Genomic DNA, 12,666 nt, shown 5'->3' with positions numbered 1-12,666 from the left:
ATGTGGAACATTACCTAAATTATTCAAGGAAAAATATATACCAAAATTATTGCCCAAATACTCAAAATCCTGCTGAAATATACCTTCAAGCACAGAGGAAAATGTTCCCTAGATGCATCCAGTAAGAGACTTCTATCCTCATTCAAAGGAGGGTGGGCTGTCATTCTTAATCTGGAAGTAAGTTATGGTGTTTATAGCCCCTTGTACACGATGCAATTTTTGGTTCAGAATTTAGCACAGTGTGCAAATTGCATCATGTACGAGGGCTTCTTGTACCAAAGCTGATTCTTGTACCAAAAATTAGATTGTGTTCTATTTTATTGGACAAAGTTAACAAGGATCCTCTCATAGCCATTTGCACATGATGGGTGACAACAGTGACAATGAAATGAAGCGCTTGAAATTCACTCAAATTTTTTCATGTATTTTACATGCTGGTTTGTTTTGAATTTTGAGGAATTTTTGGTTGAGGGAATTGGGAAACTGAAATAAGTGGTTAAACCTTAGGAATATCATTTTGAGAAAGAAAGAGGTATCGATTTCAGAACTATTAGGTTTTCCGTCCTTTCCATTGATTTAACAAATGCGAATGCTAAATCTGCAAAGGTATTTTGTAAACAACATATCCCTCTATCATGTGACATGTTGCAGGAGACGAAAACACCAAAGTGGCGGAGAGGTGCAAGAAAGAGTGAAATTGGCATCATCGCAAACAAAGCTTTAATTTATTGGAAACGTGTAAAATTGAAAAGCCATTGGATTTTCTAACCCTTTCTAAATTAAAGTTTTGAAGTAAATAAAGTGCATAATGCATCTAACGATAAAAAATCATTTGTAGAAGAAAAACGTGAGGTACATATCTACTTATTGGTTGTTACTCCATGGTATCAGGCAAACAATGCCTTGAAAAATGTTTGTTAAGGTGTATAGCATTAATCGAATATTGAAGTTTTAATGGATAAAGTTAAACTTAATGTCCAAAAGTTACATTTCTTAAATATAAACCTTTTTATATTAAAAAAAATTAATATGATCTGAATATGATTCTTTGCCTCAAAATGCATTGTAAATAACTTATGCCATTAATAATAGTGGACATTAAAAATGTTTTCATTTAATTCCATTCATTGATATTTTAAATGCATGTTGATGCAATTAATGCTTCCGAGATCTCACATGTTGTATGACATGTGAAAATGGTGAAGTAAGGGATGCATGCAGGGACATGGTGGGTGATGGTAACGGCTGGGCATTGATGGCGTTCGATTCAGTCGAGAGAGAGAAAGCAAATTAGGTATGTGTAGGTGGTGTTGGGGGGCGCGTGGTGTCGGTGCTTGTTTGTCTGGTTGTCGGGTGGTTCTTCCCTCTCTCGCATATCTCCCTCTCCGCAGGAGCTGATAGACGAACACGCCCACGGTGTGGTGACGCGCATTATCAACAAGCTGCTCATAATGGCTGAGTTCCTCAAAGACAGCATCACCAAGGATCAGCTGCTGCCAGCCATCTCGGTCATCGCTACCGTCCTCTTCATTGTGGCCGGCGGCTATGTCATGTCATATCTTGTGTTTGTATACTTTGGCCTCACCCATTGCTTGCTTGTTTCCTGTTACCTTCTTTTTCACGTCATAACATTTCCTGCAAATAGAAGCCCTGCTGGACAGTCTCATTTACTTGCCATGCTTTGTATTTACATGCTTGCCTGGTCTGTAACATTTCATAACTCTGTTTCACATCTGTTTTTACTAATGACCACCTCAATAGGAATGCGGTTGGCGTCATCATTAATTAAAAAAAAAAAAACTGGAAAGCAAGTTCAAGGGAAAATAGGTTAATTGTAATGAAAAAAATGACTGCGGTATGTGTAGCTGTCTTTTCATTTTATTCTATATAATAATATTTTGTATTTTTTATTTTACTTTTCCATTATACAAGAATCACAAATGAGATATTTTAAAAAAAACCCATTTTATGTAGTATCACCTTCAATTATTTTATTTAATGCATTGGCTAATGGTGTACTTATCTTGTTTCGGGGTTTGTGAGCATTTTGAAATCTACATCTACATAATAATAATAATAATAATAATAATAATAATAATAATGTTTATTTGTCCAGAGATCTAGAAGTACAAGGGGTGCACTGATATAGGACACGTCAAGATAAAAATATATATACAATAAATACAAATATACAATGATGCAGGATACATCAAAATTTGTTTAAGAATTCATCTACAGAATAATACATTCTTAATTTCAAATATTTAAGTAAGTTGGTCTTAAAAGTAGTGACACTTGATGGTGCCTTAAGTTCAGGTGGCAATTTATTGTAGAGTTGAAGGCCCATACAATTTGGACCAGCGCTGGTATTCTTGGTGCGCACATACGAAACATGCAGCTGGTCAATTTGCCTCGTGGAATGATGGTGGACATCACGGTTCTTAATGTAATGAAATAGATTTCTTTTTGTGTAAGCAAGTAAATGAAAAATATACACACATGGTAGTGGTAATATGTCCAGTTTCTTGAACAAGGGACGACAAGGTGAATCATAGGGGGCATTGCACATCAGCCTTATAATTCGCTTCTGAATTTTAAAGATTTCAGTAGAATGGGGAGAGGAACCCCAAAACAGGATACTGAAAATAATGTGCGAGTAAAATTCACTATAGTAAATGGACAATAAGACATCATTATTTACCGTGTTCCTGATGCTTCTTATGAGAAAGCATGTTGAACTGAGCTTGCTGCGCAATTTGCTGATGTGCTCTACCCATGTCATATTTTTGTGCAGGATAACTCCGAGGAACTTTGAACTGGAAATTTGTGGGAGTTGTTTCCCCTCTACAACAATTGGTATTGCTTCGGATTCTTTATTTTTGTTACAAAAATGAATAAGGCCAGACTTTTCAAGGTTCAATTTAAGAAAATTATTTTGACACCATTCATATAGGAGTTTAGTGGCAGTGACTGCTGTAAGGGACAAGCTATTCAATGATGGGGCAGATACAATAACATTAGTATCGTCAGCATAGAGTATAGGTTTGACACCTGTGACAGATTTAAGAGTACCTGGTAGATCATTTATATACAGCAAAAACAGAACAGGACCCAAGACAGAGCCCTGTGGCACACCTAGTAGGACTTCTTTACCAGGAGAGATAAACTGAGTGCCATTTTTGTATAATACAACATGTTGGTGACGTCCACTCAGGTACGATTCAATCCACTTATAAGGAGTACCTCGTATACCATAAAAACCCAGTTTTAGTAGGAGTAGTTGGTGATTGACAAGATCAAAGGCTTTAGAAAAGTCAAAGAAAAGACCCAGAGTCTCCATTCTTTTGTCCAGATTTGAAAGTATGTGGGTCACCACTTCATAGGTGGCTGTGGATGTGGATTTAGATTTTCTGAACCCATTCTGAGAAGGGGACAAGAGACTAAATGACTCAAGGTATGATACCAGACGGTTGTAAAAGACCTTCTCAAAAATTTTACTGAGCTGGTTTAACAAGGAAATCGGACGGTATGAATTCATATCCTGTTTGCTTCCTTTGCCTTTGTAGAGAGGAACAACTTTGGCAGTCTTCAGGGAGTCAGGGAAAACTCCCAGCCTTAAAGATTCATTAATGAGGAATAGGACTTGATCCTTAATGACAAGGATAGATCTTTTTACAACTCTCCCGGGGATACCATCTAATCCATGACTATTTTTATTAGGCAATTTGTTAACAATATTGGTCAGTTCAGATTCAGTACAAGGAAGCAGGTACAACGAGTTGCTTGGCGATTGGGTTACAGAGTAGTTAGGGGAATTGCATGGGATTGTGGGACCCTACTGGGATAATACCCTGCAAGCTGCCTAAAAGGCGTGTGGTAGGGATTGTTAGGACACCAGACGTTTACAAATAAAAAGGAAGTGCTTTAAGGAAATTACGACTAGCATTTATTTAAGTCTTGTATGGTTCGGGTGAAAAATGAATTCCCATATCTATCTGTTCGGCTAAATATCTCGCTTAATTTTTCATTTCTGTCGGACCTGGAAGTATAGTGAGGCTCTAATATTATGTTCTCTGTGTCGCTCTTAAAGGTATCGATTCTCAATTATTCAAGCAATCTAAGCCTAGCGCGCAGCCTCTGTGTCTCCAGCGGCTCCCAGCCTAATTCGCTTAACATCTGGGTAATGTTGTCTGTACACCCTTAGTGGTTTTTGATGAACCACGAAGCCTTCCTTTGTATTTAGTTCAGTTCTCGGATTAAGTCTTTCTGCACCAGATCCTATACGCACGCTGCATATTCGAGGTGCGGTCGGACAAGTGTGAAATAGCACCGTTCTTTTACTTTCTCGTCTGAAAATTTTCCCACAATACGATTGACGAATCCTAATTTCTTCAGGGCCGGCCTCGGTGGTGGCGGGGTTAAGTCCTCACCCGCCAAACCGAAGGTCGCGGGTAGGTGCCCCTACCCAGGGAATGGTTGTATGTGATAGTCGTTGTTATATATTATTTCCCCCGATGTAAAAGGCCTTAAATGAGCTGTTTTCAGGGAGATGAAAATAAATAAAAATTAATTATGCTGCAAATATTTCTTGTTCCCCATGATAGGTTCGAGGTTATCGTAACTCCTAGGTACTTCGCTTCATCTGTTGCCTTTATGTTAATACCATCCACAGCATAAACATGGTTAAAATTGGACCAACTCTGCAAAAAATGTACCGACATGCATTTGCTCAGATTAAGGTCGAATCCCCACTCTTGGCTCCACAAATGAATATTGTTTAAATCCGATGATAGAATTACATAGTCAGAGTGATTACTAATTTTGCGATAGATAACAGCGTCATCAGCAAATAAACGTTTTTTACTGCTAATTCGGGAACAGAGATCATTAATGTATATAATGAACAAAAGGGGGCCGATCATGCTTCCTTGTGGAACACCTGATGTCACTTCAATTACATCAGAGCTAATTCGGTCAAGAACTACTTTTTGTTTACGATCATTCAGAAAGTCGCGTATCCAGTTTACCACTGTTTCATTTAATCCACATGACTGTAATTTGTATAAAAGTTTGTTGTGATGCACCGTGTCGAAAGCTTTCTTAAAAACTAGAAATAATGTATGTACTTTTTTTCAATTCACCTGATTTGAGAACGTCGCGAAGAAAGAACGCGAGCTATGTTTTGCATGATCTACTTTTTCGGAATCCATACTGACAGCCATGAAGGAAGTTACAACCGTCCAATAAAGTCATGATATTGCTAAATCGGAGTTAAATTGCAAAAACTCAACTTTACTTTGATTACTGAATCAATAGTCTCAAATTAAGTTATAAATGCAAAGGGGGTGGCTAATTAAATAACTGCACATACTAGATAGTTGAATATTTTATTGGCGGGGGAGACATATGGCCAGATTTACCTTTAAATGTAATGGTTCAAGTTCAGTAGGTAAAGGGCCCATTTTTTGATAACATTTCTGGGAGGAATACGGTCGTGATATCTGAGCACAGGTGACTTAAATAACCTGAACATCCCCACCATGTTGCATATTGCATATGCTCTGTGATTTAATTAGCCATTTTCAAATTTTTAATGCTTTCTAATAGTTCAGGGTTATCATAAAAGAATGGTGCGGTTTTGAACATGGTTGAAATGATTGCAGAAGTACAGTAGACTCTCGTTATTACGAAGTTCACGGGGCCGAAAAACCGGATGTTCGTAATAACGAAGTTCGTATGAACGTTTCTTTTAGGAATCGTCGAAAAAAATGTGTATGGTAAACGCGGTTAAATTACGCGGAAATATGTGTAAACAAAAAAATTCGTTTCAATTTCTCAACAGAAGAATGCGGCATGACGTAATCGAGGGTTGATATCTTTCCGAATACAGTAAGTTCGATATATAAACTAGATGCATTCCTTGACCTTGTTCCTAAGTTGATAATCCTACGGCCGCCGCCAAGAGTTGCCCTATGACAGGCAGAATGGTCTAGGTCGGGGCAGCGTTGCCAGGTAAGAAAGGGAAACGTCTACAAAGAATTCCGTGAAGAAAGGAGCCGGAAGGGACGACGAGCGTGAAGGACCCAGAGGAAGAATCACTTATTTTGGTGATTCGAAGAAAGGGCATGTTTTGGTGGATCAGGCTTATGTAGGTGTTTTGACAACGTTTTATGAGTATTTGATGGTGTGAGGTGCATTTGGGAGACAGTGATTGGCTGTTAACCTTGCTGGCGCAGGGTTATCCGCTCCTATTGTGCCGCCATCGGGCAACTCTCGCCGGCCGGACTGTATGCCAGGCATACGGGAGTACGGTTATCCTGCAGAATGCAACACTGCATAAAAATTGTGCGCCAGCTAAAGATTGAGACGAATTGATCTAGCTGGGCGTGGAACGCAGCCAGAGCCGAAAAAAATTGCTCTCTGCGGCAAAGGAAGAACGTGCGAAACGCTGAACAGTTCCTAACTTCACACCGGATTTAATGATACCTTGTTCAGATTATGCCCAGAGTATATATTTCCTCTACGCCGCTCCACGTAGCAATGGCTAAATCAAAAGGGGCCAAATTCGAAATTTTTGTATGCTGGTATGTGGAAGTTCGTTAATCGAATGTGCGTAGGAAGAGGACGATCTGTGCATCAAATTTACGAGCTGTAATGAGTCGGTCACCATGATTCCCCAGGAATGAAGCTTATTATATGATGTTGTGTTTATGGTGAAGAAATAACCATAATTGACGCGCTTGGTCACAGTACACGAGGAGAACTTTAATGTGGCGTGATTATTAAAACTTAGCATAGTGAATATCCACCTAAATGTCATTGCTTATGCATGGGACTTCGTAATAAAGTTCATTTTGAAACCGCCGGGACAGGGACTGAGGTTCGTAATTTCGTAAAAACAAAAATTTCGTAAAAACGTTTCTTTTCCTATAGCTTGGATAGGCCTTTTCGTCGGGACCAACGATTTGCTTCGTAATAACGAAGACTTCATAATAACGTTGTTCGTATTAACGAGAGTCTACTGTATTTACAGTTATGTTTTTTTATTTTTCCAATTTGTCATCTCAAACATTTTTTACGTAATTCAACAATTTCAATGTGTGCATCCTAAGTCCCTTGAAAAGAGAGAGACCTGGCGTTGACATTGGCCTACTCCCAACAATAAAGGTGTCTAAGGGACCACAGTTTATTGTCCAATCTGATGGATGGAGTGCCGCCCTTGAAGTGCCCTCCTCAACACACTAGTGATACTTATGTATCGGGGAGCCTCAGAGTCATCTGTGCCAACCATCCATACTAGCTTCCTATGAATTTCTGAAACCGTACCATTCTATTTCGATAACACAGTATATAAGCGCCACATTTGAGAACAACAAGCCGTCTGAATTTTGGAGGGAGGACCTTTTCTCTGGCATGGTCAAAAGAGAGTATTCTGCTCGCCGCAAAAGGGAATGTGATCCGCAAAGTGATTTTTGTGATGGGTTGCACGTGAGTCTTTGCCTCCGAGCAAAGGTGAATTCCACATGGAGTTTCGTTGCTCAAAGTTCTACGTGTGCTGACACTGAAAGTAATCAGAAAAGTTGCAAAAAAAACATGCTTACTAGAGCAAAGAAATACTCATCTTGAGATTGCATTTGTAGGGCTACATTGTAACGCTGTATTTTATGATTAATTTTTCTCTGTTATTATGTTTTTTAACTATAAAAATATGACTAATAGCTAGACTAATAGAATAATAAAAAAGATGACATATTATTTTTTATCAATGTATGTAAGACACATTTTTATTTTGTATATAAATTTTTTTCAGTGTAATTAATATCAAATGATTTTAATTTTTCCTGGCGAATACTTCTGACGAATATTTCTCGGGTTTGCAGCCAGGTTAATGCTTTTATACAAGCCGACATTTTGGGAGACGACTTGTTTCCCATCCTCAAGGCTGTGTTACTTTATGCAAGTCCAATTTCAAACTGAACTGGTAATTAATATTGCTTGCAGAGTTCAATTTGTTTCCTGACACTATGTCTGAACCTAACACATACTCTTGTTAAAACAAATACGTAAAGGGAAAACATACGAAAGAGTGCAAGAAAAGGTTGAAAGGTGAATTGACCGCTCATAGTATGTGGCTTACACCGGCCATTCTAGTGTCGTAGATTAGGTATGGATTATTCATGAGATGAGATCTTTCTTTATCTCCAAAAGTAGTTTCTCTTTCATTTCTTTGAGGAGGTTGGGTAATTTACTGTAGGTTTGTATAGTACTATGTTTATAAATATGTTTTTATAGCAATTCTATACAAATATTATGGATATCTTTGTATTGCTATTTATTGTACATGTGTTCATGGCGGTTTTGATGGAATAGATGATATCTCCTGGCAAATACAACAGGCAAACACTACACGTATGTAGAGCTAACTCTTTGTTAAGTAATTAATTTTAATTTTCATCAACTTTTTTTTTATAATCTGGCTTTTAAGTATAATCCCTGTTATGATCTATTTGCATGCTTTTGGTTTTAATATGAATTTAATACAAAGAGCTCTTTGCATTGAATTCATATTACGTATGTGTATATGTAGTTTACTATGAATTGATCAATTAACATATAAGCATGTGCATTCATATTACTAAAGTAAGTGTAAATATATGAAGAAACATAGAGATGGAACACCAGCACAAAATGTGGGACTCCGTGGTGGCATTGACATGAAATCTTGGCTTTATTAGTTCCATAAACTTCTCCCAAAACAATGGCTGTTGAAGATATGATCTTGATCTGTTTCTGCCCAGAAATTAGGTCTACGGTTTGATTCCTGGAATTTTGTCTGCTGTATGTTTTTTACTGTCATTTCATCTCCTAGCCATCGCTGTGTCCAACATTTTGTTTTTGTGTTTTATCCCTTTGTTAAACCATCTATTTTTTTACATTTACTAATGAGAGCTGAGCCTTTATATCTGACTGCATATCATTTGTTTTTTTTGTAAGTCTCTTTAGTGGATCATTAGTCTTACTGCTATCTACAAGTTTCTATTGAAAGATTGGTAATTTTGTCCTTTCATATTGAGTACCAGTTGGTCTTCTTGTTTAAGGTTTTTGGTCTTATGTTTTTAAATCTGTTAGGGAAAACAACCTTTTCTGTCATTTAATTGAATTACAAAGTCTTAAAATTGAGCATTTTAAAATCAATTAATCTTGGAAACAGGCCAAAGGAACCTTGTTATGAGATCTAGTGGACCAAACCTGGTGTCATTTAAGTTTGTCACGCATGGAAGTGGCCATTGTGGTATAAAGTGTTAGTAAAAGGAGGGATAAAGTGTATAACTATGAAGTGGATTCCATATCATATATGGGAGAGTGTAAAGTGGCCTAAAATGAGAACATTTCTTATCATTTGAACTGTGGATAAAAAAAGTTTCCCTACAAATGGAGACAATCGCTGGTGTTGAAAATTCATCTTCATCCCTCGTGGTGTGTTATCCCTTGTTATTGTTGTCACAATAAAAATTAGTACATTTACATGCTTGAACGTATTGCTAGGGTGGTTGTTGAATCAAGTGAATCCATTTACCGAAAAGCATAATAGATGAATTGATTCCTTTACCACTAAAACACTCTCCAGCTCTATGACAACCATTTTAAAACGGGAGTTCAGTAAGTTTATGTAGCGTGGTAACATAGCAACTAGAGTATGTATTTGTTTTTCACTCAATGGATAGGATACTGAGAGTGCACTTTTTCATATTACCTATATTTAAATGTTATTTTTTACTTAGTTTACCGTCAACAATAGATGGTAGGGTTCTTTTTCATGAGCCAAAGACATTACAATGTTTAAATTAAATGATCTTAAATTAAAATTGTGCGATCTTCACAGGAGACTCCTGTACTTCATTTTGGTAGTAAATGAAGCTATTAATGAGTGTAATGTTCACTACAAATGTAAAATATGGCATGTAACTCAACTCAAAACTCATGAGTGAACAAACTTGAGTATGGTACAATATTAAACATTCTGTTGTATGGTATGTGTGAAATTAATATTGGTAATTGTTTAAGTACACAACAGCGCATTTTGTAATTGACCACGAGTATTAATATATTAGTACAACTTGATGAGTTGGTTTGAAAATTTTCTCTCAGATCATAATTCATTTCTTCTCTTACTCGTACTTGGATTATGATCTGTTTGAAACTATTGGTAAAACCTGATGTAATTATTTCCCGGCAAATTAAAATTTTAAATTCATTATTTAAATTAATTAATTATTAATTTACCCGAAAGTACTTCACGAAGATACACATCAAACATTCTACATTCATTGGCAGAAAGTGTGAGTCAGCGGTCCACTTTTCTCATTTGTACTTTTATTTAACACTTGCTTAATAATAAATGTTAACTTATCATCATTTAAATAAATCAGCATTTGAAATATACTATCACAAGTAAATTTCCGCAGATCAACGTGCTCATCACAGGGTAGATGTCTCCTGCATCATGAAATGCATGCTAAAAGATGTGCTAAAGATGGGTTCTAATGAGGTTTGACTCTAGTAAAGGACCTCAAACTTGAAGTATCATCTTGAGTTTTTGTGCCTGGATGATTTCCTTAGTTAGATGCATGGTCATTGGAGTGTGTTCTTGGGGGGAGAGGGGGAGAGTTGCACTGACCGCGTTGTGTGCCTTGCAGGCGGATGGAGGAGGAAAGCGTGCAGGAGCAGAGGCGACAGAACCGCAACCGCAAGCCACAGCAGCCAGATGTGGCACCTGAGCATCAGCAGAAGCCAGCATCCACACCCATGTTCTGTCAGACACAGTCTACGAGCAGCAACTCACAGCTGAGGCTGCATGAGTTGCGAGCTGAGACGTACAACGGAATGGTGCGGCTACTCAAGCCCGGCTGCCGCACTGTCATCTTGCTGGTGGACAATGATTCGAGGAAAAAGTTACTCCTGGGCTTCCATAAGATTGTGTGGCCATACCGAAAGTGAGTAGTATCTCTCTTTCTTACTTATACTTTGAATTTCGCACCATGCACTGTCACATGCACGTCGTTGGAAGTTGACTCAGAAAAACTAACGTATCAAAGCGATCAAACACAAGGAAAATATCACTTGACACACTGTATTTTAATCTTAATCTTAGTATACATTCACTTCAAGATGGCTTTCTCACTAGCATCAAATCAGCACAATAAAATCAAAATATAAACAAACATGCTCACATACAAATAAAACAAACAACAAATGAACTCAAGAACAGAAAACAAACTAAACATGTACAAAAGTGATTTCAGTCATAAATACACATACATCAAAACGTTGAGGACTCTAGTCGTTTAGTGCATGCATCGCTGTTTTAGGCAAGTTGACGAATTGCATCAAATTCGCAGATTAGAGTGGTGAAAAGATATCGTTCGACGTGGGGAACCAAAAATGATCGGGGGGGAAAAATCTGAAAATCCCTGGCTTCCCCCACGAAATTCCTCAAAAAAATGGGGGGGGGGGGGAAATCGACTTTTGGGGTACCTTCCATTACACATTGAGCTGCTGCTCTCGAACCGTTCCACTCATTGGGAAGATCATCACGAATTCAAAGACTGCAAGGATGCGGGCTTCCCCTGACGTCAGTTTTGTTCGAGCGACGGCTCCTCAGTGACACCTCAAAGTTGATAAAGGATCAAAATTTTCATTAAAATAACAGTAAAAAAAATGGCATATGCACGGGCCCCTGGCTGAATGCATCAATACATCAAAATTCAAAAAATTATTTTCACCACTTCTCATTCTATGCTCATTCAGGATGGACCCACAAGATGGAACTCCCTTTTTCAAATGATGACGCGTCTTCCGGAAAAGAAGCAAGTTATAACATTAGTTGCCTCTAACCTGAGTTTAATGTAGACATAACTCCATCACAGTGCAATGCTATCAAGCAATTGATTGATGTTCTGGATGTTTTCGACGGAGCTACATTTCTTGCTTGCGGAAGGAAGTGCAGTCACAGTTTCTTAAGTTATCCCCCTTGTGAGTAGCATTGTTAATTTCCTAGAAACTAAGAAGTTTTCGCAAAGTCGTGTACAAGGTTTCATCAATGATTTGCTGTTTTCCATTAAAAGTCGGTATGAATTTCTGGAAAAAGAACAATTATTCACTTTTGCCACAATTCTTGATGCATGATTCTAAATCAGTGATTTCCAAGGTTCAAACAAAGTTGAGACATATGGTACAAAATCAGTTGAGTTTGGAGATGACAAGTCTGTCTAAACAAAGTCACCCAGCAAAAACAGATACCTTAGGAAAAGTGCACCGAAAATAGCTGATGTAAACCAACAAAAATCAATGTGGGGAATTTATTCAAAATAAAAAGTTGATTTTTAAAATGTATTTGATATATACCTACTTATTAATACATTCATCAAGTCAAATAGAAGAAAAAAACTTACATTTAATATGCTTTGCACAATTCTAGTACTCAAAGTATTAGAAATTCGAGGTATTCGAATATTCAAGCAATTAGTTAATACTCGAATTCGGTATTCGAGTTTGAAAAATCTGCTATTCGACCCATCTCTAGTTTATTGGTTATTATTTGCTCCACCTCTGGTAATGTGACAATTTGCTGTAGCGAGTGTTCATTTGAGCACTGTGGGGTCTCGT

At 37.6% G+C, this 12,666-nt stretch overlaps 1 protein-coding gene across 3 annotated transcripts in view; it reads left to right on the top strand.

Moving 5' to 3' along the window:
* Window positions 1-12,666, top strand: part of LOC124159577 (dnaJ homolog subfamily C member 16) — a 98,456-nt gene that overhangs the window by 52,018 nt on the left and 33,772 nt on the right. For 2 of the 3 annotated variants that reach the window (XM_046535477.1, XM_046535475.1), the window contains exons 9-10: window positions 1,392-1,564; window positions 10,698-10,994. In XM_046535477.1, coding sequence (XP_046391433.1) covers window positions 1,392-1,564; window positions 10,698-10,994 — 470 coding nt within the window. The remainder of the gene's footprint in view (window positions 1-1,391; window positions 1,565-10,697; window positions 10,995-12,666) is intronic. The other variant, XM_046535476.1, reaches the window with a different exon arrangement.

Source organism: Ischnura elegans, chromosome 5, assembly GCF_921293095.1.
Source record: "Ischnura elegans chromosome 5, ioIscEleg1.1, whole genome shotgun sequence".
In the NCBI taxonomy this organism is placed as follows: Eukaryota; Metazoa; Arthropoda; class Insecta; order Odonata; family Coenagrionidae; genus Ischnura; species Ischnura elegans.
Note: the sequence above shows the minus strand (reverse complement) of the source record. Positions and strands in the feature narration are given on the sequence as shown.